Source organism: Pseudochaenichthys georgianus, chromosome 14 (assembly GCF_902827115.2).
Source record: "Pseudochaenichthys georgianus chromosome 14, fPseGeo1.2, whole genome shotgun sequence".
Lineage (NCBI taxonomy): Eukaryota > Metazoa > Chordata > Actinopteri > Perciformes > Channichthyidae > Pseudochaenichthys > Pseudochaenichthys georgianus.
In genome coordinates this window covers 10,606,780-10,634,076 of record NC_047516.1, presented here as the reverse complement: position 1 = coordinate 10,634,076, position 27,297 = coordinate 10,606,780, and the positions used below count along the sequence as shown (strand labels likewise).

Below are 27,297 nucleotides of genomic sequence, written 5' to 3'. Positions count from 1 at the left end.
CCCAATCTTTCAGACACGCACACCTCCAAGATTTTCAAGATTTTTTAACGCTGCTGTGTGGACGGGCCGTAACCTGACGAGAGAGAGAGAGATCAGCTGCTGCATAATCACCTGAAGCCCCGCCCACTGTTTAGCAGCTGCATGAGAAACTGACGGGCTGTCAGGAGAGAGAGGGCGGGAGAGGGGAAAAGAGAGGATCCGTGTTATTATTCAAAGTTAATTTAAACTTTTGACTACAAGTAGTTTCTTTGAATGTAATAATTATGTTGTTTGTGGAATAATTTATTGAAAAATGAATCTGAATTTTTTTCGATCTGTTACGATTATAAACTGAAGCAATATAAAAATGACTCCCATTAACTGAGTTTTAAACATCAGCATATCCGGTCCTAGTCCGGTAATTACCTGCTAACGGAAACTCTGCTACACAATTCTTATTATTATTGAAACATTTCAAATTTGTCAGGTAAAATCAATTCTGTCCGGACATTTGACCGGCGAGAAAAAATCCTAGCGGAAACCCTGCAACAGTGATGTGATGAAATGGCATATAGTCTAATCTAAACATCTGATCTCAATCTAAAAAAGGTATTTCTTTATGGGGCAAACTAAGCCTCATTCGACTTGTTTGTATGCCTCTTGAATCGCTTGTATTAGCCACTGACAATCTAAATAAACCGAAAATGCAACAGATTAAAAACAATGTTAATTTGAGCTACTAAGAAGGGTAAACAACACAGTGGTTAGCAATATTGACACGACATAAGAAAAACGAGGTGTCTCCCTTAATTCCTTGTGTATGTTTGCACTCGCACTAAAAAGTTAGGATTTTGGAATAGTTTGATCAATAGTTATAAAGATAATCTTCGATGTTAAGACCATATGTATGTTTTCTGCAAAAAATTACTGCATTTGCAAGGTGCATTTTTACTGCAGCTTTATTAGTGCAGCCATTGAGATATCTGCTTCATAGTCAAGTATAGAGGGACAACTGCAGATGGAAATTAGAAATAAAGTGTCAAAAAAGGAATAGCTGTTTGGTTTTGGAAGATCTTGGCATAAGCATACAGTCTACAAAAGGCAAGAATAAATGAACATATTGCACTAGTCGAAAACCGAAAAATAAATGTAATTTACAAGGATACTAAAACTGAATATTATAACAATTCTCACAGTATCTGGAGCCAGATTATGCTTGCTTTTTAAATAAATAAATCTATTATCAAAATTGTTGGCAATTGATTGCATTGTACATTCAACGGTTTCATCAGTCAGTACTAAAGCAGTGAAAAATACATCCAACATATCAAATATTATTGAAGTGAATAATCTGGTCTGAATAAAAAAGACGGGACGTTTGTTGGACTTTTTGTCCGTCCGTCTTCCAGCTTCCAAATCCGTCTGACTGGCTGCATCCCATTAGTCATTGTGTCCGTCTGTCTGCCTGCAAGCTCGCCATCTGTCTTTCTGTCTGTCTGTCTGTCTGCTTGACTCTTTGCCTTTCTGCCCATCTACTCATTTGCCTGCCATCTGTTTGTCTGTCTGCAAGTATGTTACCCCTCTGCTTGGCTGCCTGTCTGTCTGCCTGTCTCTCTGCCTGTCTCTCTGCCTGTCTCTCTGCCTGTCTCTCTGCCTGTCTCTCTGCCTGTCTGTCCTCTCCCTCAGTCAGCCCTGTGGATGACAGTGCATTTACTTCAGCAGAAACACTGCTGTGGATTGGTGTCTTTTTGCAGCACTTTGCAGCACTTAAGGACACTACAACAGTGATGATGATCTATTAAGAGAGTGTATCTGCAGAGACCCGGTGGCTGACACACACACACACACACACACACACACCTTGAGATAAGTAGTAGTCTGCCCGTCAAGACATTAAGCACTACTGGAACATCTGGACACACACACATTTTTGTGTAAGTATTATTTAAGCACAACAATCATTAAAAAAAAGTATATATGATGAAGGTAGTCTATCTGTAGTTACAGTGCATGCAGTTACACAACCATTTGAAATGACACAAGCCTCAACAACAAAAGTCTGTGGAAGAGAAACTGTTTGCTTAACAATACAAACACACACTCACACACATAACTGGCCTGGGCTCAGAGCTCCTTGAGGAGCCAGAGGTCAGTCAGTTTGATAAAGTATCCTTGCATATAAATTGCTTCATAACAAGCCATGTCTCTGAGGCAGTGGTGTGTGTGTGTGGTGTGTGTGTGTGTGTGTGTGTGTGTGTGTGTGTGTGTGTGTGTGTGTGTGTGTGTGTGTGGTGTGTGTGTGTTGTGTGTGTGTGTGTGTGTGTGTGTGTGTGTGTGTGTGTGTGTGTGTGTGTGTGTGTGTGTGTGTGTGTGTGTGTGTATATTGGTGCATTTATTGTGTGTGTTTATTTATGCGCCCATGTGAGTGTGTGTCATTCTTTTCTCTATGATCCCTGATTGCACAGAATAAGACCTGCCTGCCCGGGGATCAAAAGCCTAAAAAAAGTATTTGGCAACAACCACAGCAGAAACACACAGAGCTGCTCTCCCTTCACTACTTTCTTGCTTTTTCCCCAATCTCTCACTTTTCCACATTTAACCTTAAACTGACTGCCTTATCATCTCTTTCCGTCACTTCATCCCTCCTTAGCTGCTACTCTCTAAATCCTTAGTTAGCTCTCCATCTGGCATTTTTGACTCTCTCTCTCTCTCTCACCTGTTCTCCTCTCTTCCTCCTGTTTGTTCTCATCTCACTGTCTGACACTGAATATTTCCTCTTCATCGTGGGGGGAAAATGACAGGCATGGTGAGATGGGATAGACAGGAGTGTGCGTTTGTATGTGCATGGGCTTGTGTGTGTGTGTGTGTGTGTGTGTGTGTGTGTGTGTGTGTGTGTGTGTGTGTGTGTGTGTGTGTGTGTGTGTGTGTGTGTGTGTGTGTGTGTGTGTGTGTGTGTGTGTGTGTGTGTGTGTGTTGTGTGTGTGTGTGTGTGTGTGTGTGTGTGTGTGTGTGTGTGTGTGTGTGTGTGTGTGTGTGTGTGTGTGTGTGTGTGTGTGTGTGACACAGACGCCACACCTTCAGTCTATTTTCACTTTACTTCCTTCATCCTCCTACCAGACCCATCTTGCCCCACACACAAAACGATTTTTGGACAGAGCCGTTAGAGAAAAAGGCAGGCAACAGAGAGAGAGAGGTTCACACAAAAGAGTTTGACAGGTATAGAGAGAGATAGAGCACCAAAAAGAAAAGATTCACAAAGATTTATAAAGTGAAGTTGAGAGACCAGGGAGAGGAAAGGAAGAGGAAACAGAGAAGGGAGAAATAGGCCAACTATTATGAATGAGTTGAAATAATCAAAATGTCAGAGAGTATGTGTGTGTAGGTGTGTGTGTGTGTGTGTGTGTGGTGTGTGTGTGTGTGTGTGTGTGTGTGTGTGTGTGTGTGTGTGTGTGTGTGGTGTGTGTGTGTGTGTGTGTGTGTGTGTGTGTGTGTGTGTGTGTGTGTGTGTGTGTGTGTGTGTGTGTGGTGTGTGTGTGTGTGTGTGTGTGTGTGTGTGTGTGTGTGTGTGTGTGTGTGTGTGTGTGTGTGTGTGTGATGTCAGGTATCAAGTATTTACCTCAACATCAAACACAGGTGCATACACGTACACACTCACAGTGTATAGGAAAAAGGGAAAAAACGAAAGAAAAAAAACACATTTGACACATACATCACACACATCAAACATCCTCATCAGGAGCGTGCCAACAGGTGTGCAAGAAAGAAGACAGCAACCTACTCACACTGCCAGACATGAAAGCTGGAAAGACATGCACACACACACACACACATTTCTCTTGCTCGGTATAAAATAGGCATAAATAATCCTTCAACAACCTGTCATTTCAAGGGGAAGAGGAAACTGGAAAGTGCTCTCTGTTGCATGACAAGTGTATGGTTAAGACTCTAGATCTGTATTTTACAATTCAGTTCTAGTGCAAAATTAAGTTTATTATAAATATATAGTTGGAAATATGCTAGTATGATTAGTCAATTGACTAATTTAGCAATTGATTTGGATTGCTGATTGATCACATTTTTATCAAGCAAAAAAGGCAAACATTTGAAGCTCCTGTATTTCATATTAGCCTAGGATTTGCATATTTTCTGTTTAGCTTATTTCTATGGGTGGCAATTTAAGTCTGTCAGCAGGTTTGATGTCCAGTTTAATATGATATAAAACAAATAATTCCATATTAGAGAGCCTGAGACAATCATATCGGTCATTTATGCATCAAATAATTACTTGGTTTATTACTAATTAGCCGAGACCAAATGTTTTTCTGTCGATTGACTTATGCAGCTATGCTAAGTACACACCGATTCCTGTAATGAAGCTATGTTTATCTATGTTTTGTAGCCACTGTGCAAATGTTGTTGCACAGTTAGTCAGACGAACAGGAAGTTTACAGATGTTACCTTGGACACTGCAAGATTGTGATGACATATTATTTTTCCATAAATTGGTAACCAAACAATGTATCAATGGAAAAATAATCAACATATAATCCAGAGTTGCAGCCCTTAAATGTGTGATACTATAATACTTTATGAAAGACTTGCACTCTGTTTCAGGATATTTGAGAAACTAGAATGCAATACCTGCAAGCCTTGATGGAATATATTTCAATGGAATATGAGCTGCTGTGCACAGGAGCCCTCTGACACAGTAAGAGCTGCAACAAAAAGGTGCAAAACCACAAATAACCCTGAAGTGCACACAGAAAAACCACAGCTGCGCTTAACATCTCAGCCGGCAAGTTTAATGTTTTGTGCACGACCTTACTCCATTACCCTAATACACATCCCGTCAAGACTCAAAGCCATTTAAGAGCAGTGGTGAGTCACTCTCTGATAATGATATCACCATCACCATCAGCCGTCTTCCCCCCCCCCCCCACTGACTGCTCCACGGAGATCCAGCGGATAGGAGAAAGTTCGCTCTTTATGTCAAATACTGCAGACTGTTGCCTCCCTAAAGTGAATTAGATTTCCGTTATTGCTCTCAGGGGATAAAAGCTACCCTAAGTGAAGTGTAAAATAACAAAGAAATAATAGATAAATGCACAGTGCTTGCTGTAGCTGGGCTGAAATGAGAAACACTAACCAGCTTGTACATTAGCGGAAACTGAGAGGAGATTATTCTCACGGTTTTAGAGTTAGATGGATTATTATAACTTCCACAAAGTGATCGAATATTTTATGTGTGCAGCCCTACATTGCCTTTCTTTATTCAACAGAACATTAAAATGTCCACTTAAAGATAGCAAAGGTGACCGTATGGCCAGACATTTAAGAAACTACGCTTTACTATCTACGACAAGTGGGGTTTTGACAACCCTGTCTCCTAAAAATTACGTTCCCACAGAACTAAACTGCATTCTCAATTACGTTTAGCTAGAAACGTATTTACTCCCACGTTACGTTTGTTATGAACGTATCTCAAATACGTTTATTTTCTACATATCTTCTAGAAACATGTTTTCTCCCAGGTTACGTTCCTTATGAACGTATCTGAAATACGTTTATTTTCTACATATCTTTGCCATTTATTGTCTTGCTTATAATGATGATAATAGTCATTTATAAATATCATTTTAGAGCACACCTTTGAAATCGACAATCGGGCTCGATATATGGTTAAATTAAATCAGTAGGCGAGGCTGTAATTTCGCCAGCTGTTACTCTCATGTGCGAGGCAGAACATAATAGTTTTAACATGCCAAAAAGCTGCTGTGTCGTTCATTGCACCTCAAACATTAAAACAAATCCAGAGTTACGTGTTTCTGTACTTCCTCTAAGAAGAAAGGACAGTAACAGAAGAGCTCTGTGGCTTCAGGCTTGATCGCCGTTCAAATGACAGCGTTGGTTTCCCCAAAAGTGGGCGGGGCTGTAAAGTGAAGTAGATTTTACTGTCATCTATTATTCAAAACCATTCTATTTATTCTAACGTATTACATGCCAGTGTTTTATCTTTTATTTATTTGTTTTTATTTTAAATCGTATAATGTCGGACTTTTTTTGTCGTCTTTGAGGAAAATAAATGGGGTTTAGAGATTCAAAATACTGAAATCTGTATTTTTTAAAATCTCTTCCTTCTAATTTGTTATTCTTTTCTAAATAACACACTGTTATTTACTCAACAATAGCACACAATTATCCTTGTTTTTATTTATTCGTTTAATTCTATAATCTTGGGCATTTTAGCATGCTTTTTAGCCGTAAATAAAGTCACCAGAAACAGACGGGACATTTCGAGATTTAGGATGGCCCAAGACACTACACTACCCATAATCCCCAGCTATCGTTTGGGACTACAGTCCCGTTGACAAACCCCGTGATGTTGCGCCAAGGTTACGCCGAGCGTCAAGCTCTTTGAAATGGAACGAAACCACGGCAGACTATTCAAAACTGGACTCGAACGCCGCACCAGAACTACACATGCTGGCTATTGTGTTTCGCAACATGTTCTCTATGGCACGTCTCTACTGGGAATTGTAGTTTTAAAAGACGTTTTTCCCAAATGTAGAAGTTGACAGTATTACACTGTGTACAGCCCTGGAGGTTTAGGCGATAGGAAACACATTGGTGTGTACACATTTAAAACATGTAATTACTAAATGGGTGAAAATCGCTTGTATCCATAATGGGCAGCATTAATATATACCCACACGACAGCTCATTGTTACTTTGTAATTCTACTCCACTACAATTCAGAGGTTAACCTGGTATTTTTACTCCACTACATTTAGTTTACTTTGCAGATTCTGATTAATGATGTGGAATATAAACAACCCTTAAAGCAGACTTTAGTTACACCTGAATACAATTCAGGGAAGGTGATTGTCAAGTGCCAACAATCAGGAGAGATATTTGATAGTTGGTGCTTGAGAAGACTAAACATTTATCTGCAGATCTTTATAAAGTATATTCATTACTCGTTATTCTCTACTAATAGTTAATTAAAAACTGTATAATGGCTATTTTGCATATCCCTTTCAAGATTTCAAGGTTTTCTAAGGTGTATTGATCTTATACACAACTTGGGTCGCAGGTTCCTCAACAGACATCTATCAATATGTGTGTACTGTATTATACAGTACACACATATTGATAGATGTGCAGAATATGACAATTTAATGGTGGAGGTATACAGTCTGTATACCTCCACCATTAAACTGTCATATTCTGCACATTTCTTATTCTATCTACATACATAAGAGTATAATTAATGTGTATAATATCATTTAAAATAAGTGTTTCAACATAGTTAACATTGCAGGAAAGCAATATTTTAGACGTTAAGTACTTTGGCAGGCTTAATATTCATCTGTAGATAGATACCCCCAGAGCTTTTTTCTTGTTTAAAAGAAGACCTTAACCTAAAGTATTTTTTAATGTGTTAATAAAGGTTAATTCGTTTTTCTGTTTTGCACATCCTCCTATTAATATCTTTGTACATCCAGCACTAAACTGTTTTATTGTAGAGATCACTTAGTATCTTCTTGACTTTTTATATTCTATATTTCTATCATTGACCTTCTACTTTCCCCCTATGAAAGTATGTACTCTTAATATTGTTTTGATCAAATAAGATTATTCAACAAAAATAATTCAATAACATGCTTTAACCACTAGGCGGTGCACACAAGGTACACACAGCACACTAATAATAACTTTGTATTATTAGTGAAGACACTTATGTATAACATCTGAAGATGTGTAGTTTTATTCATGTTTTTACATAATTTTACAGGATATTGCTATACTATTTCTCTTGTTTTACTTCTACACATTAATATCTGATTTGTAAAACATCACAGACAGAAAGGCATAGGCTATCCGTCATTTAATAGTAAGCTATTGAAATTGTGATTCCATAGATGTGTCTCCCATCACCCAAATCCCCTGACTATTCTCTCAACTCAGTATTTAGATTCTTATATTCAAAGAAAATCAGTAATATCTTTAAAAACTACAAGTCCTTTTTTATCAGCTGTGCACCGTTATGGTGTAAATATAACCTATATACCAATTGGATCAAATATAAAAGTCAGCCGAATTACTATTGATACTGCAAGGAGACGTATTTTGTGAAAAGAAATTGAAGATGTTGTTTAATTGTTGATATATTTATGATCCACGTCAAGTATTCAGTTTTGGCAGCAGTTCTCCTGTTTGTCTCTCTCTATAAATAAAGAATTACGGCAGATGTGTAATATTTAATGCAGCCGAACCGTGTATTACAATGCCGTTATGTGATGACTTCCAAAGAGAAAAGCAAGCACACTCTGAATTAGGTATTATTTTATTTTTCGTTGTCGGATATCATATCTCCATATCATATCAACACCATATCCCAGCGTGCATTGCGGCTAAAACATCCAATCAAAAAGCTTCAAGCTGAGGATCTTGGGTAATCAGTTTAGTGGGTTTGTGGTGTGTATCGCTCAAAATGTCCCGTCTGTTTCCGGTGACTTTATTTACGGCTAAAAAGCCCAAGATTATAGAATTAAATGAATACATAAAAACAAGGATAATTGTGTGTTATTGTTGAGTAAATAACAGTGTGTTATTTAGAAAAGAATAACAAATTAGAAGGAAAAGATTTAAAAAAATACAGATTTCAGTATTTTGAGGCTCTGAGCCCCATTTCTTTTCCTCACAGACGGAAAAAAAGTCCGACATTATACGATTTAAAATAAAAACAAATAAATAAAAGATAAAACACTGGCATGTAATTTACGTTAGAATAAATAGAATGGTTTTGAATAATAGATGAGAGTAAATCTACTTCACTTTACAGCCCCGCCCACTTTTGGGGAAACCAGCGCTGTCATTTGAACGGCGATCAAGCCTGAAGTCACAGAGCTCTTCTGTTACTGTCCTTTCTTCTTAGAGGAAGTACAGAAACACGTAACTCTGGATTTGTTTTAATGTTTGAGGTGCAATAAACGACACAGCAGCTTTTTGGCATGTTAAAGCTATTATGTTCTGCCTCGCACATGAGAGTAACAGCTGGCGAAATTACAGCCTCGCCTACTGATTTTAATTTAACCATATATCGAGCCCGATTGTCGATTTCAAAGGTGTGCTCTAAAATGATATTTATAAATAACTAATTATCATTATTATAAGCAAGACAATAAATGGCAAAGATATGTAGAAAATAAACGTATTTAAGTTACATTCATAACTAACGTAACGTGGAAGAAAATATGCTTCTAGAAGATATGTAGAAAATAAACGTATTTGAGATACGTTCATAACTAACGTAACGTGGGAGAAAATACGTTTCTAGCTAAACGTAATTGAGAATGCAGTTTAGTTCTGTGGGAACGTAATTTTTAGGAGACAGGGTTGGGTTTTGACCAGCCTTCAAGTGCAGCTGTAAGGAAGAAGTTGTATCCCTTTGCTGCTCTTGTTATTAGTCGACATGTCATACAAACAAGTCATGCATACCATGGCCTTAAGTGGTTTCTTGTTTTTGACACTAGGAGAAAGATAAGACAATTATTTTACAGTGGCTGGTTCTCAAAATGGGGAGAGCTTTTGAGTGCCAAGGGAAAATAGTAAGAATTGTTGCAATACAACAGTGTCAGCAACTTCTGGAGAAAATGGAAATAAGAAGGGAGGAAGGAACAAAGTAGGGGAAGTTAGTGAAGGATTGAAGGAAGAGGAAATGCATTAAGAAAGAAACTATGTGCCTTCACCCATACATACACTATTGTATTGCAGTTGTACACAATATGGCCACACACACCGACCAGAGAGGCGTAGGGCCAAACAAATGTGGCACAGAAATCAAATAGATTTCCTTTATCAACTTGCTGGTTCCAGCCACCAGAACATTAACACAATATTTATTGATGCTGCCACTGCTCCTGCTGCTGCATCATGGGAGAGGGAATGAAAGATTTGAATAGAGAAGAGGGAGAGAAAGAAGAGATAAATAAATGGAAAAAAGAAGGACGAGGCTGAGGTCCAAATAATTTTCTAACTAAGCCTCCCGCTCCGTCTCCTGAAATCTGCTGACAAACAATGAAGGAGGTGAGTCGCAGCCAGCGAAGCTAGGGCGCTGCCAAAAACTCAAGGGAGAGAGTGCAAAAGGGGGAGGACAGGTGGGAGCGAGGGAGAGGGGGGGAGAGAGAAACACAGAGAGAGATGGAGGATTGATCCATCGCTCCCGTCTCCACTGCCATCAGGAGTTCATTAGCTCCTGGAAGAGAGTGAAGGAGGGATGAAAAGGACAAAGAGACGAAGGGTGAGCATCCCTGCCTACCAGCTTCCTGTTTTTCTCCCTGCACTCCCCCCTCCTCCCCCCCTCCTGTCATCTGTCATCTTTCCCTCTCTCCTCTACCTTCTGCTCTTGCTGGCTTTACCTTCCCTTTCTTTCCTCTTTTACTTATTATGTGCAAAGTCTGTCTATGTTCTCAAAGCTCAGCTGAACAGTCAATTTTAGATACGATAACAGTCAAATATACCCTCGACCCTTTCTTTTACTGATTTGAATGTTTTAAATACATATTTGGCACAAATTAAATCTCCAAGAATGGCACAGTGAGTCAGAAGCTTATATCCATCATGGATCACCGGGTGTTCAAACAGCAAAAGAAGTTCTGACATACTGTTTCTGTCTGTTGTTTACTCGCCCTCTAACAAACAAACACACATACACCCCTCCTAAAAACTCTTCCCATCAGGAGCTCAGGCAACGTCTGTCAGCCCGTCCATCACTGTGCTTACAGCGCTCAGACTTTTCTTAAGAAGAGTAAAGAGTAGGAGGTTTAGCAGGCGGACCGAGAGAGAAAGTTATATTGAAGATGATCGGAGATGTAATGGATAAAAACACATTTTTCTGGATGTAAATGTACTGTAGGATTTATTTTAAGCCGGATTCCTAGCAGACTAAAGACTGAAGTATTTGAAGATATCCAATGAAAAATGCTAGTTCCAGTTGTGTCTTCTTAAATATCATGCTGTTCCTCATTTATAAATGTAAAAAAAACATTAAAATAGTCAGACCCAGTTTCCCAGAACTCACTACTTTAAATTGCTTGTTTTGTCACACCAACAATAAAGCCAACTATATTACAATTACATACACAGAAACACTCCATTACATAATAACATCTGAAAATCTAAAATACAGAATGTATACAGGATTTGTGAAACACACAAGAAAACGCATGGAATAGGCATAAAGGAAATAAAGCATAACATTTGTGAGATATGCTCTAATGACATCACTGTCAACTTTGTGGTAACAAAATACTAGACTACAAAACCATCACAAAAATGGATCATTAGTTTTATCTGAAAAACCATCTGCTTCGGCAGAACGCCCCACTGCTCTTATTCCATCAGTGAGGGAAATATTTTGCAGGAAAAAAGATTTATGAATCGTATTACAATTACTCCTGCAAAATATTACTGTGGAATATGTGTACCATTTCCTTCCTGCAGGTGTGCAGAGATTGAAATAATCTTTTACTAACCAGGCTGAGTCACCGTGGATTTCTTTTTTTATGAAAACACCCTCTCTCCCCTTGATGTCATCTCCTGCCACTGAACCACACACACACACACACACACACACACACACACACACACACACACACACACACACACGGTTCTACGCCACAGCAGGGTCATCTACTGAGAGCAAACACTGACAAAACACACACATGTTAATGACTAAAAGCATGCCTGTAGGGTTTAATACAGCATGGGGTTGGTTTCATGTTACACAACTTGAAGAGCGTGACAAAACCTCCTATAGGTAACTAGAACAATCCCGGAAACTCACGACAAAACATAACCTTAGTGACACACATTAGACCAGGGGCCTCATTTATAACGCCGTGTGTAGGATTCACGTGGGAAGGTTGCTTACGTAGTAGAAATCCAAAGAAATAGGTACAGAAATCTTCCGACATTTTCCGATTCACCAAACATTGCGTACCGGCGAGGAAAGTGCGTACAGCACTTCCTACACCGGTTTCCCTTTATAAATTACAATCGACTCGAAATGTGGTGCAGCTTTTGCGGGCTTCACGTAACGCCCATATTTGCCTATAAATAGTCAAAGAAACGCCCATTCATTCATTCTGACTGACTGCATGAAGAAGATCGCAGGAAATGACGACAGAACAGCTAAAAAAGACATCTCACACCGTGCAAGATTTTGGTTATTTTGGGGAGGTGGAGATAAATCATATTGTTTGGTGGATGCAGTTTGAACCAGAGTAGCAGCATGGAGGTCGGATCGTCACCAAAATAAATAAATAAGTGGTCCGAAAAAGGTTCATGACAAAAAAAATACACATAGCCTTCCTCAGGCAGTGTGTTTGTACCGGGGACAGGACACACCCCCTTGATGAGAAACTGTAAGAAATGATCGGGGAATCCCCCCGGAGTGGAGTCATGACGACTGGATCTGAATTATTTGTTTGTATTTGGTGGTCTGTGTTCCAGCTGTCAATCAGCGTCTCCGCTGCAGCCTGTGCATCTCAACCCCCCCCCCTCCCCGCAGCAACCCTATATCCACCAGTTAAAGGAAATACAACTAATGTGTTGCGTTATATTAGCTGTACAATTGACCACATATGGTGTTCTTAGTTAGTTTCCATACCTCCTGTGTTTTACGAGCGACTTATCAAGTCTTAGCAAACGGCATAAAACATGATTAAACATGATAGCCTAGTATATAAAACATGCTCGTATCTACAACCTATAGAAATGCAAAACGGCGTCATTTATGAGAAAACATTTCATAACATTCATTAACACAACATATTCGAGGTAGTTTTAAATAACATATCCGTGTTTATTTATTTCTCCAAGTTATGTTTTTGTGTGCACTGAGGAGTCTAAACAGGCATTTGTTTAATCATTTTAAGACAATGTTTGAAAATGAATTCTTCATATATGATAAATGAGAGGTAACATTTTATTTATGGTATTATTTCCACATATTTTTCTCCATTCTTCCTTCTGCCAACGGTGTCGCAGTTTCTCTGTCTCTCCCGTTGTTGTGCAAACATTACGTAGAAACTGGCGTACGCCATCTTTTGAGCGTATATCCCTTTATAAATGAGGCCCCTGATCTGTTATTATTAACAGCCAATATTTGACTACTACAGTTAAACCATTATTGTGATCAAGCAACTCATAACTCACATTAATATGAATTGTATTGTTTGTATTTGTTTGAGTGTTTGTGTCCTCTAAGTTTCACTTACAAAGAAGCAAGTTTAATATACGAAAAAATTCAAAGTGTTAAAATGTCTTCATATTCATTATTCTGTCTATTTGCATTCTTCAAAATAATTAGTCTTAATTTTTGTTTACATAAGACCAAAAATGTATTGAATCAGAAGTTATATAATATTCATAAGTTCTGATATGGGAAAAAGATATTGGCATACACAAATCCCACTCATCTTAGTAATACCCTTGTGGTCAACATGCTGGTTAGTCAGTTAGGAAGCAGAGCGCAGCATAACATGACACACACACACACACACACACACACACACACACACACACACACACACACACACACACACACACACACACACACACACACACACACACACACACACACACACACACACACACACACACACACACACACACACACACACACACACACACACACACACACACACACACACACACACACACACACACACACACACACACACACACACACACACACACACACACACACACACACACACACACACACACACACACACACACACACACACACACACACACACACACACACACACACACACACACACACACACACACACACACCAGCTCAGTAGGTCCCCATCCTTCTTATCTGACACATTTTTCTGCATTACACACATATCTGCCTGAAGCCTTCTTTAGCCAGATATAGGGTATGGTTTACATGACGTAAGCGCTCCATTCATGAACGACACACCCCCCTCCTCCTAGTCTTCACTATGTTACAACTAATGCGATACAACGCACCACGTGGGGGTCCTTACCCCCTTTCCCAGCCAATCAGAGCTCACCGCTTAATGCAGCAGACACAAATACACACACGGTACGCTACATCCCCCGCCCATACACACACACACACGTGTGCATATGTACACATGTGAGGCTTACAAAGGTCTGCATGCTCAAGTTTCACATGACATAGTGAACGGGGAGAGTTGATACATATGGTCGCATTCGCACACACATTCCTCCAGGCTCAGCTTCAAAGTCATATGATGAGAGGAATCAGAGTTAAAAGGTTGATCAAGAGATGATGAGGGGAAAGATGGAGTGAGTGATGGATGGATGGATGAAAGGATGGGGCGTAAAAGGTATGAAAGAAGGATAAAAATGCAAGGGATGTATGAGGAATTGGGGATTGAAACATGGAGGATAGGACGGCAGGAGGACAGTGGTCAAAGAAATGGAAGCTAAATGAAAACAGCTCTTATCCCCCTTCACTTGCCTTGTAAACAACCTCTGTCTCTAGGCGAGAGAGCCGAGCCTCAGGGGAGGGAGGGGGAGAAAGAGAGGGAGAGAGAATGAGTGAAAACAAGATAGCACTGCATGAGGAAAGATATGAAAGACAGAGAGGGGGGTAGAGGGATAGAAAGAGAGTTGTTATGCCCCCACACACCATGACTCATCTCCGGTTTCATACCCAGCAGGAGAAGGGTTGTGTGTTTGTGTACGTGTGTGTATGTGTGTGTGAGTGTGATGAGAGTGTTTGGAGAGCATGGCACGTGCATCTGTACTTAAATATATGTTTAGAGTGAGCGAGAGGCACACAGAGCTACTGGTCTGTGTGCTCAAAATTCAAGCTTGTGTGGCCTAGCATTACTATACTTGTGGGGACCTAAATCTGTTTACATAGTCACGTGTGGGGACTCGCCACCCTTATGGGGACAAATTGGAGGTCCCCATGAGGAGAGTCATTCATTTTAGGGTGAAGACTTGGTTAGGTTTAGGATTAGGGTAAGGGTAAGGGTTAGGCATGTGTTGATTATGGTTAAGGTTAGGATAAGTCTCCAGGAAATGCATGTAAGTCAATGTAATGTCCCCTGAAGTGATGTATACATGGTATGTGTGTACTGGTCATGGTGAGGTCTGTGTGTATGTGTGTGTGTGTGTGTGTGTGTGTGTGTGTGTGTGTGTGTGTGTGTGTGTGTGTGTGTGTGTGTGTGTGTGTGTGTGTGTGTGTGTGTGTGTGTGTGTGTGTGTGTGTGTGTGTGTGTGTGTGTGTGTGTGTGTGTGTGTGTGTGTGTGTGTGTGTGTGTGTGTGAGCTGTCACAACTGGGAACATTTAACAAGTCCCCAGACAATTTCACCGTAATTGATTCAAGGCTACAGCCAGTTCAGCTTCACTTGTGGGATCCTTTAAAATAAAAATGTTGTTTTTTTTCATCTGGACAAATCGATCATATCCGTTAATGATCAACACTAAAAGACAAACACTATTCTTTAGAGGTTCTCCAGGGAATTATGAATAAATGGTCCCTAGCTTCAGAAAATCCAACTAGAAGCAAATTCCCCACTTAAACCCATTAATCCTGACTTTGTTGTGCAATATGACTTATGTGCAATACATATATATAAACCACTTTATAATTATTATTATTATTATTATTATTATTATTATTATTACTGGCTGATATTACATTACATGTTCTTTGTTAGACGCTAGGGGTGTAACGGTACACGTACCGAAATTATTCGGTACGGGCCCTTCGGTTCGGTACACGTGTGTACCGAACGAATATAACGTTAAACGTAAAAAATTGAGAACGTGAACAACTTCTTGGAAGTAATCTCAGGTGCTGCGTCGCAGCATTCAGAGTAATTTCCTCACATTGGGCTCATCGCGTCATAGAGCGAGCAAGTCATTTCATTGGATGAGAGGGCATGCTGGTCAGAGGGATGCGTTCAAATTTAGTCAGTAATTTGAGGAACTGTCGAAAATTAATGGGGAACGCAGATAAAGTTGCGCTCGAAAATCCACCAGCATCATTGAAGTCTCCGGTTTGGGAACATTTTGGTTTCGCAGTTACATACAAGGATGACGGACAAAGACAGGTGGACCAAACCAAAGCGGTTTGTCGGCATTGTTCAACTAAAATTGGTTACGCGGCTGGCAATACATCAAACTTGCACACTCTTGAAAAGGCATCACCCGAACGTGAATATAACCGGTACCAAAAGAAAAAAGACTGAAGTGCAAACCCAACTCCCACTAGCATTTAAGCCTCCACCACTCGCAAAAAGTTCAGACCGAGCCAAAGCTATTACAAACGGCAAATATCCTTATGTTGCCATGTTAGCAAAGCGCTACCTGGCTGTATCTGCTACCTCTGTCCCTAGCGAGAGGGTTTTCTCCACAGCAGGAGACATTGCTAGTGCCAGCAGATCTGCCCTTTCGGCAAGCAATGTGGAAAAGTTAATTTTTATTTAAACAACATGAAAATACAATGACAAGCAAGTCCTAATGTCAAGCTGGCTGCTTAGGAACTAGTACAGTACAGTTCAAATACAGATAATTTCAGTTCATCGAAATGCTGCACCTTAATGTTTATTTTATTATATTTTGTATTTATTTGAGTGAATACATTATTCAGTTTAATAATAATAAAAAAAAATATATATGTTTTGTTTTGTGAAAAAAAATTCTGCTGTACCGAAAACGTACCGAACCGAACCGTGACCAAAAAACCGAGGTACGTACCGAACCGAAATGTTTGAGAACCGTTACACCCCTATTAGACGCTTTTATCCAAAGCAACTTACATAAAATCCCCACAGGAGCAATTTGGGGTGAAGTGTCTTGCCCAGGGACACAACGACATGCTGACTGCAGGGGTTTGAACCTGTGCTCCCCTGATCCGAACACCAACGCACTAGTCCACTGCGCCACAGCCTCTTAGTTAGATAATTCAACTACTGTAATAAATCTGTAAATAAATGTGCAATATATACTTCCACTTTTAATACTGTTACCTGGCTGCTATGAAACTACTTGTTACATGCTACACTTTTTATGGTCCATCTGGTTGTGTATTTTTGTAAATGGGAATTTGTGTAATTTATTTGTATATCTTTACTATGCCTCTTGATTTGTAGTTTTATTTTGCTATTTGTGGCTCTTTACTTTTGCTTTAACAATGTATATTTCTCCTCTGTGGGACGATTAAAGGTATTCTGATCTAAGATAAGGATGCAACACTCAGTTAACCCAGGCACACAGACAGAGCTCTGACTTTGAGGAGGTAAACAACAGCCACTCCTCCCTCTCCTAAAGCCAGCTAGATCTGCACAGCACGAAGCAGGAGGAGGAGGAGGAAGAGAGGGTGAAGGGGGCAGAGAGGAGTTGCTCTAATTCCTTGATGTGTGTATATGTGTGGTTGCGTGCTCAGCCTTCCTAAAAGGAGAGCTGCTCCCCCTGGTTTCCTCTCCTCCCTTCTACTGTGCAGGAACCTGTCGATCCTCCAGGGACTGTAAACGTTTGGTGCCTCCTCCACCCTGCACCCAGTCCTAACCGTCACGCAACTTCATCTCATATCCTACCCTTCTATAAATGTGTCAAAAATGTCTGTGTTCCTGCTTTCACATTCGCCTGCAAGTTACAGCTCGCATTCCTGCTGAAAATGGCCCTATTTGTCGCAATTACGCGCAAAAAATAACCACACTTGGACACTCTCCAACTATCCGCTCGCACACTCGATTCCCACCGGGGCGCGTTCACGTTACGTTCGCAGCGCTACAACATGACAAGTTTACCGGGTTTATTTCATCTTTCTGCAGCATGCACAGGGCTCTGGCTTCAGATTGGGTTAACATTATGTCCATGTCTTCTTCACTGCAACATACAACACATACCCCCTCCTTCCCCTGTGCTTGACCCACATGCACCGCTCAGTCTAACAACACAGCAGCCGCTGAATGAGACTGACAAGCCCGCTGTAAAAGTGCAGACAGAGCCGCTGCCCTGCCGCTAGCCTAGCACTGGTATAGCACTTGCAGCAGCAGCAAAGTGGACTTCAGCGGTCCTGCAGCCCTCCCACTTTTACACATTATAATGTTTGCATAATAGTGCTAATTTATTTACCTTGATAGCAGTCGGCTTCGGATGCAGAGATGTCCACACTCCCAGAGATTAGGAGATCATTGGGAGCCAGGCACATGTAGTTTTACAGTGGAGGGGTTTAGCAGGAGTTCAGTTTTGCCCACCCGGTGCCCTGGCAGGCTGCTAGCAGTGCTGCTAAACAGCCCCGACTCTGGATCCACGTTGGGTGACAGGACTGTCCCTTCCCCTCCCTTCCCTCCCCCTCACGGTGCGTGTTGACAGCGCGTCAGCCCTGCAAAGACCGGCCACCGAGTGCAAAAATCCGAAATAAAATCCCAAAGTGGCAGCCAGACTGAGTTGCAAGTCAACAACAACAAACACAGTGGTGGTCCTGCTGCTGCTGCTGCTGCTCACGGGTTAGCAGGCTGCGAGGTGCGCACAACAACCTCTCACAGGAAAGCATGTCGCATTTTGCAAAAAAACTGCCCAAACGTGGTGTCAAAATCCGACGGTGTTTTCCTCTCCGGTGCCAAGCGGTAAAGGAAGGAGGTGACGGGGAAGCAAGAGAAGGTGGCGTGAAAAAAAAAGAAAAAGGATGCTATATTTCCAAACGATGAGTCAGAAAAGATTGCAAGCCAGTTTCGCAACGTCCCTCCTTCAAAAATAAAACATTGAGTTCTCCTCGTCTTCACTTGCTGCCTTGCCTCGGTTCCTCTGCCCGGTGTACTGACGTGCACACACACCGCTCTGCACAAATTCACTGGCAGGTCTTTGGGTTCAATCTCTCCCTCCCACCTCCAGAGGAGAAGAAAAAACACAACACAGAGAAAAATCAGCTCTTATCATCAGCTTGAAAACTCTTTTGGCGCCATATTTATGGCGTACTTTCAATTCACTGTTACCGCAAGCTGCACTTCCTACTCTGAGAAATGCAAGATGACTGCGCCTCGAAGAGGAGAGGATGGGCATTGAAACTTCACCTGCCAATTTTACTGCCAGTAAAATAGGCTTTTTTTTGTGGTGGAAAGTATTGAAATTACATATGAAAAAAGGTAATTCTGGTGAAGCTGATTATCATGTGGCAAGCTTAAAAGAAAACTAGTTCCTAAAAATATTTGGTTTATTTTGTCATGGATGGCTCACTCATCCAATGTGTAGTGTGACAGCTTTGACATAATGTATAATGTTTTCAATTAAAAGTGTACAAAGTTTCTTCAGGTTTCTTAAATATGATCACTTTAAAATCACAAATAACTTAAACACAATCTGTTTTCTATGGCTGACTGACTGGACTACTTTATGTAGGAAGAATTATGTTAGAATTCAAACTCATTCTTACTTTGTCCAATAACTTCACATCAAAATTAATTAGCAGCTTGAGCTTTGGTTCAAAGTAAAGGCCTGCATGTAGTTGGTCTTTACTGTAAGTGATCATATCTCTCCGGAGGTGATTGATTTGCTCTCAGTGATCCAAAGGGAATGACTCAGATTGGCAAGTAAATGACCTTCCTTCACATTTTCTGTACAATCCATATTTAAAACGGGTGGAGGATGTTTTATCAATGTGTAATCTACTACCATCCATTGTCTCTAAATCACTGTCCTCTGCCAAGCAGAAGTGCATTCACTTATAATGTCTCTACAATCTGACGTTTAAGGAGTGCAATTTTCACACAAACCCCCCACTCCTGGATATAAAGTATGTGCAGCTTTTAGTTGTGCATCTCTTACGTGATAGACAGCGGATCAACTGCTAATTATCTCCACTCAGCTTTTTTGTAAATGTCTTGCTAATACACATTGATGCAGAGCCAGGAGGAAGACTTCAATTAAGGTCATTCAGGAGAACAAATGGGATCATTATCCTTGTATCAAACACACACACATGCACACACTTCAGAATGTGCACACAGGCAAGGATGTCAGGTGCACAAATACTCATCAGATGTATCAGGTGTCTCTCAGAAAGTGGAGAGAGGGAGAGGCAAAGAGGGTGTGATGCTGTTTTGCACTAAGTGAAATGAGGCAGTGAAGAACACGAAGGAGGGATTTCATGGCACACATTCAAATGCATCAGCAGCATCCCACAGTTTGCCCTCCCCTCCTCGTCTTCCACACAACGCAGGTAGGCATGCATCCCCTGAGGAAACAGCCTGTGACCCTCCCCACGGTCCTTTCTAATGTGAGGTAATGCAGTTTACTCTCTAATGAGATGCACACGTTGGAAGCAGATCCCCTCATCTGGGTCAAAGTGTTTGTGTGGTAATATTCCCCCATATCCAACAAATGCCATTTACTGATAGGCAAATACCATGACAAATAACATCAAGTTGTATTTGGTGAAATGCTGAATTTAAACCTGATTTGTTTTGTCTCCTCCATTAAAGACAGTGGCATTAGCAGACATGTGTCAAAAAGCAAACAAACATCATTTGCTATTCCCTTTGTGTTTAAATCCATAGACTATCTTCAGAGGTGTGTACTTTTTTTTTGTAGTACTCCAGCCAAGTTAATTTGTTCCAACATGTTTTTTTAGTTTAGCTTTTTTATTCAAGGCACATGAACTCAGTCAGTGTGAGTTCCTGTTGATATTATCGAGATCACTCTCCCACCACCCCACCCACCATAACTGCAACAGGACGCAAACACACCATTCACCAACATTACACAGTTTTTCCATGACATAGGTTTCACTTGATTTTCATAACCACAGTTAACAAGATCAGTATGTGTACAGAGATGACCAAATTAATGTTTATGCGTGGAGGTGTTATAATGAAATGTGTGCACTGAGGAGATGCATGCTTTGCATCATGGCCCTAATATGTCATCTTCAGTTAGGCCTATAGACAGTGGCGGTTCTAGACCAATTTGACTGGGGGGGGGGCACTGGGGGGCCAGTTATTTTCTGAGGGGGGCACAATAAATGCAGGACGAAAAAGAGAACTAGACAGTATGAAGCAGAGGTGGGGACTCGAGTCACATGACTTGACTCGAGTCAGACTCGAGTCGCATATTTTTTGACTTGAGACTTGCTTGACTAACATTGATAAAAGACTTGACTTGACTTTGACTAGGTATTCATGACTTGAGACTTGACTTAAGCTTGAGATAGATGACTTGAAAGGACTTGACTGTTTAAAATTAAATATTGGCGTTTATTTTTGTAGTGAGATATTACGTTTAGTTTTTTCGAAAAACGTGATTATAGCGCCATGCGCGCAAACCTGACAACCCACTAGAAGGCAGGAGTCTCAGTTAACATGGCAGCGGCTAGCTTTACTCCAAAAATAGTGAAGTTTGGATTCAAGGATTATGTTGTCGATGATGGTAATAAGAAGAGAACAGCGGTATGCCGGGTCTGCAGCATAAAGATCAGTGACACGACCACCACAACATCCAACTTCATTCGTCACTACAAAAAAAAACACAGAGAAAGGTGCGTGCATGTGTTGTGTTAGCTAGAATGCTAACGTTAAGTCTAAGCTATGTTAGACTTGGTTTCAAATCGATTAAGCATTGCAAAGAGAAGACAACGGTAAATGAACACTAGAACCTCCAAGGGATTCATTTTGACTAACCCTGATAGTGACGGGCTGTCAGGAGAGGGAGAGAGAGGAAAAGAGATGCCTCGTTTATTTCCCCTGTGTTGTTATCAGAAGTTACTGTAAACTTTTGAATAATGTAGTTCATCTACTTTTAGTAGTTTGTTTAAATGTTTTAATTATGTTGTTTTTGTTTGTAGAAGTGCATCATTCCTTGATTTATTGTAAAATGAATCTGAACTTGTTGATCTGTTATGATCATCCACACTCTGCAGCTTTGGGGACAGAGCCTTCTCAGTGGCAGCTCCTAGGCTCTGGAATTCCCTCCCCAAAGATCTTCGTGACTCTGAGTCCCTCACAGTCTTTCAGTCCTGCCTCAAAACACATCTTTTCAACTCTGTCTACCCATAAGCCCCCCCCCCCTCTCAATCAACTTCCTCTTGACTGCCTTTTTATTTATTTTAATATACTTACTTGTTTGCCTGTCCTTGTTTGTCTACCCTCCCTCATATTGTAAAGCGTCTTTGAGTTGTGAAAAGCGCTATATAAATCAAATGCATTATTATTATTATTATTATGATGATAAACTGAAGCAATTTCTAAATTAACCCAATTAATGAGTTTTAAATATCGTCCTACTTAGTTTATAAGGAAATTATGAAGAGGAACAAATTAAATGATTTGAAAAGGATGTCTATGTAGGTGCTGATGCTGTTGGCGGTTCTAGTGTTAACAGAAATTTAAATTAAATATGTGTAATGGCAAATGCCATATATGATTTTCTTACCTGGAATTCTGCCTTTTTGAACAGACTTTTTGATTGAGTCCTAGTTATATTGTCTGCAGTTCTAGGGTTACTATGAATCTAATATGATTGTCATCGGTCTAAATTAGATTTCAAATGATTAACTGTGTATGTAATGAAGATCATAGTGTGGGTTAAATCCATTTTCATAACCACTGTCTTTTAACTGATTTAAATGCGGAAACTGGGCTTATTCATCAGAATTTTGTATGACTTGACTTGCTTGACCTGAGCAATGACTTGACTTGACTTGCTTGACTCTCATCACAGTGACTTGGGACTTGCTTGATACTTGTAGGTCAAGACTTGAGACTTGCTCATGACTTGCACATGTAGGACTTACTCCCACCTCTGGTAGGAAGTAATTGCGCATAAGAAAACAATGCAATACAGTTATTGGTATTTGTTTCAGTACACTTATTTATTTCAGATAGATCTTATAGTTATTACTGTTAGCTTCAGCTTAAGTTATAGTGCAATGTTTGCACTCACACCATATTTATATAAAAATAAAGGCAATGAACAGTTACATCTCTACTTTACATAAGGGTGTCTGCACAATCTCACATTACAGCAACAAAATCCTGCGGTTTTTGGCAAACCGAGTACCAGAAAATATACATTTAAAAAAAAAAAAACTTTTCATTGTTAGGGGGGCCACAGGGGGGTCAGAGGTCAGTGTTAGGGGGCACTGGCCCCCCCTGCCCCCCTAGAATCGCCTCTGCCTATAGATGGGTATATATATAAAAAAAAAATAATGCGTCAGGACCCAGGACCTGTAATAGCTGTCAGGCCCTACTGCTCCAGCATCTCTACGTGTCAAGTGCACTACATTTAATTAGACTGGGTCCCAGGGTGCAAGGCTACATTTATCTCTTTGGTTCCCAAGATTGAAGATTTTAAGCACTCCTCCTCTACAGGAAGCTAAAGTCAATGCAATGTCAAGCGTGACCTTATTTTGATAGACTTGAGTTTTAGAGATTCTCTTTTGCTTTGTTTTGTTGTTTGTTGAAACTGTTCTGTTGTTCTCCCTAGTAGCCCCTAGGTGGCTGAGTGATGAGCTAGTTTTACTGCTTAAACCCCCAAAGACTAATGGTCTCAACTTACATTTCAGGTATATAAAGCGATTTTTGGGTGTTATTGATCTGGCAAGCTGTGCCTATAGGTGCATTTACTGCAGAGAATTTTGCAATGGCAATGGCTATTTGCAATTGGTACATCTAGAGCAAAATAAAGCTACAAAGATTTAATTGTGTTAGTTATTTGTTTTTTTTACCTTTATTCATCAAGAAGTTTCTAGACATTGAAATTCTAGACTGGTCAACATTCACATAGTAAATAATAATAATAATAAAAATAGTAAAATACAAGATAAAACACATTCAAAACAATATGATGTTATTTATAGATGTCTTCCACATTGAACACTTTATATCTTTTTATGTTTACAGTTAAAGTTGAAGTATAGTTTGGCTTATTATGTATAAACTCATGAGATAAAAAGTAGCTCATTTCAAAATGATCATCTGTCATGGGTGTTGGTGCAAACAGGAAATAACAAATAAGAATAGATAGCACTGAAACAGAAGTGTGATGTAAGGGTTTTATTTTTTTATAGTGACTTTACAGTAATAAGAACATCATAGTCTTAGCAGAAATGTCAATCCAGCTTATCTTCTATAACCATAAAAGTATGTACTATAAATGGTATTTGATATATATAATAACTTTCTCAGCTGCCTGTCCCATTCTCCTCACATTAACCTTGATATCCACAGACACTTTTTCAGAGTTGTTAATCTTTTCTTGTTGGCCCTCCCCTATAGGACTGTGGCTGAAAGGACTACCTGTTGTCTGTGTGTTTTCCCAATTATAGTTTTCCCCTGAGTAAGCATGCATTAGGTGACTCAGCAAGAACGGCTGTCTGCCAGAGCTGCCTCGAGCGCAGTGTATTATTTCAGCATCAGTGTACATTTCAGGCAGAGTGAGAGGGGGAGAGCGAGCCCATAAACTTAATGGGTAGGTTGACTCAATAAAGCGGCAACTTGTATGACTTGGAAGCGGCCCAAAGGACATACACAGGAGTGCCACTGGGGGGTTTTCTGGGGGAATTTAAGAGGAGGTGAAAGTGTGTGTTTTATGTGTGCATTGGTGTCTCCTTGTCTTTCTAGGACTCAGAATGTCTGACAATATAATATTATAGGGGCCATTTATTACAGAACCTGGTTCAGAGCTGTCAAAGTTAAGGGTGACATGTTAAAAGTTGGTTCATTTGTGTACATGTATGCAATTATGTGGGAAATTTTGTTTTTCTCGAACACAGGTCCAGTATGCAGAGGGAAGACTCACACAGCATTATATTTCAGTGTTAACCAAGTTTGTTCTTTACTCTTTTCCCTGTGGTGTATTAGTAAAAGACTCGATTCAGAGCATCAGGAGAGTTTAACCTGTCGGAGCAGTGTTTTTTAAGCCACTTGCAGTGCATGAAAGTATAATTACAATGTTCATAGCTCCATTGAAAAAAGGATATAGCTCAAACATGTAGGTTAAGTGAAATAAGCAACAATCAAAAAATAAATAAAAAAATCATCATTATTTAACAAGGTAATTGTTCAAATATAGCCACAGAAACATCCAGTGCCTCATAATAATGTGCTTTTTAAATCAAATTTTTTTTTTACTCCTTCTGTTTTAACCATAGACTGTATATACCTTTAACTAGAAGGAACATATACATTGATATAAATGTGTGGTCGAGAGTCATTCAAATAGATACACAGAATGCCAACAGTAAAGTACCTGTCAATGTCCTTTTTTTATTTATAGATTTTACAAGCATTTTATGTATATAGTCATAGTTCTATACTAATATGTTAATATGTATTTATTATGAATACTGAAACGTTTCATATACTACTTCATTACTTGCACATTGGTCACTTTGCAATATTCTCACTATTTTCTTTTCTATTCTGTTTGTTTTTGCACTATTTTCATAGTTTTATTGTTTATGTCTTAAATAAATGTATGTGGAATTGTTGACGGAGCTTTAAAGATTTATATTGACATAAATACACTGTAGCTACTATGACAATAAAACCTTTGCATATGTAATTTAATCACTGAGCATTATAGGGTTTCAGCCAGGTAAAGTGTAGTTATCTGATCCCCCGCTGCGTGTCGCTGTTTCTCAACACGATACCTTTAACAACACCTTCCGAAACTCGCTTCCCAAACCGGAAGCTGCATTTGTTGAGCTTCCTGAGAAGAAGCAAGATGGCTAACCTGGACGTAGAAGAGTTTATCCAACAGAACAGAGCTGTCGCAGATGAGGTGGAAACGTACCGGGGTTACTGGGAGAGCGAAAAACACTGGCAGCCGAGGAGGGAGTTCATCCTGCGGAACATCAACGACTTCGAGGAGCCGCACATTGACCAGCTGCTCGCGCTCTCCATGGTGTGGGCCAACAACGTCTTCATGGGCTGTCGGTGCGTAAACACAACGTGCTCCACTGATGCATTTGTTTTTGTGAATGGCTTTTAAAAAATAACCTCTAATTTAATATGTTCACAAGTAAGGAACCCACTTGCAATTTGGTTCAATAACCATTATATTGAGGATGCGACATTACATACATGGCAGCAGAGGGGGAAGAAGTACTCATATATCTTGTACTCAATTAAAAGTAGAAGTACCAGTGTGAAGGGATACTCTGTTACAACTTGAAGTCCTGCAATCAAATGGTTACTCAAATAAAAGGAGCATCTATGATGAACAATACCCACCTTTATGTGGATGAGTGTTTTTGGATTCAAAATATTGTTCTTCGTCTGGTCTCACAATTGGCTCACTGCTGCCCCCTGTGTCCGGAGGAGGAGGACAAAAGATGTGCTCTTCGTCAAAACTCCTAATTTTTATATCAAAAACAGCATGGTAGTACACAAGTTTGCAGTATAGGCTATTGGTAGTACACCAGTTGACTTCAGTCAGTTGAGGTTTGGATTTGTGATGCCACTATGGATCTTCAAGTGTGTGTATAAAGCAGATCTAATGAATAATGCAGTTTTATTTAGGACTTCTTATGCCTGCAATCATTTTCACAACTGGTGGGTTATAGCCAGACCGAGGCAATGAATGTTTAACAATACTGTTATATTAATTAACATACCATTTTCCTTCCATAATGACAGGTATAGCACGGAGCTCTTGGAGAAAGTAAGGGAAATGGCTGAAGGCATCGAGGTTGAGGACGCACCGGTCTTCAAGACAAGAGATGAGATTATGAAGAAACAACAGGTAAACCTTTGGACATGCATAGACAGACACACATGTCACCAATATGTTGACAAATACATTATTTCATTTATTCCTCTTTTCCATAACAGGGTCAATGACTGGTTTACCTGGTCTTTTCTGGTCGCATGGGAACAAACCTGAAGACTGACACATCTCAGATGTTGTTTGAAACCGCCTGAACCTTTAACAATGTGTTTTAAAAAGCCTACACTATTTATTACTGATGTGACGAGTGTAAGCATTTAAAACATTTTTTAAATCAAAAGCAGGACTTCTGTGTTCCTCAGCATCCATTGTTGAGTCATTGAAGTTTTTTTGTGCTGTGTGGGAGCTTCACTGCTCATCCATTTCAACTCAACATTGTTTTGTAGCAAACTTGTTTTCAGTATTTTTTATACACAGATATGAAAGATGAATCTTGTCCTAATGTCACTGTCTTAACTACAATAAATGTGTGTTTTTGACTCATGGGATTGTATTTTCTTTCTTAAAAACACACATTAGTTATTCTGTTCTGTTGGGTCTTTGTATGTGAACAAACTATGCTCGAGGTA

The 27,297-nt window shown here is 39.9% G+C and overlaps 2 protein-coding genes across 2 annotated transcripts in view; one reads left to right on the top strand and one right to left on the bottom strand.

Moving 5' to 3' along the window:
- jade2 (jade family PHD finger 2) overlaps positions 1-19,093 on the bottom strand; it is a 201,167-nt gene extending 182,074 nt beyond the window's left edge. Inside the window, 1 exon segment of the mRNA XM_034099362.1 lies at positions 18,140-19,093. The gene's annotated coding sequence lies outside the window, so the exon portion shown is untranslated.
- Positions 19,094-25,680: 6,587 nt separating this feature from the next.
- Positions 25,681-27,211, top strand: cdkn2aipnl (CDKN2A interacting protein N-terminal like). The gene is made up of 3 exons (XM_034099218.2): positions 25,681-25,935; positions 26,638-26,743; positions 26,833-27,211. Exons 1-3 carry the CDS (start codon positions 25,724-25,726, stop codon positions 26,839-26,841), a joined length of 327 nt encoding a protein of 108 aa, XP_033955109.1. The 5' UTR covers positions 25,681-25,723; the 3' UTR covers positions 26,842-27,211.
- Positions 27,212-27,297: the final 86 nt, after the last annotated feature.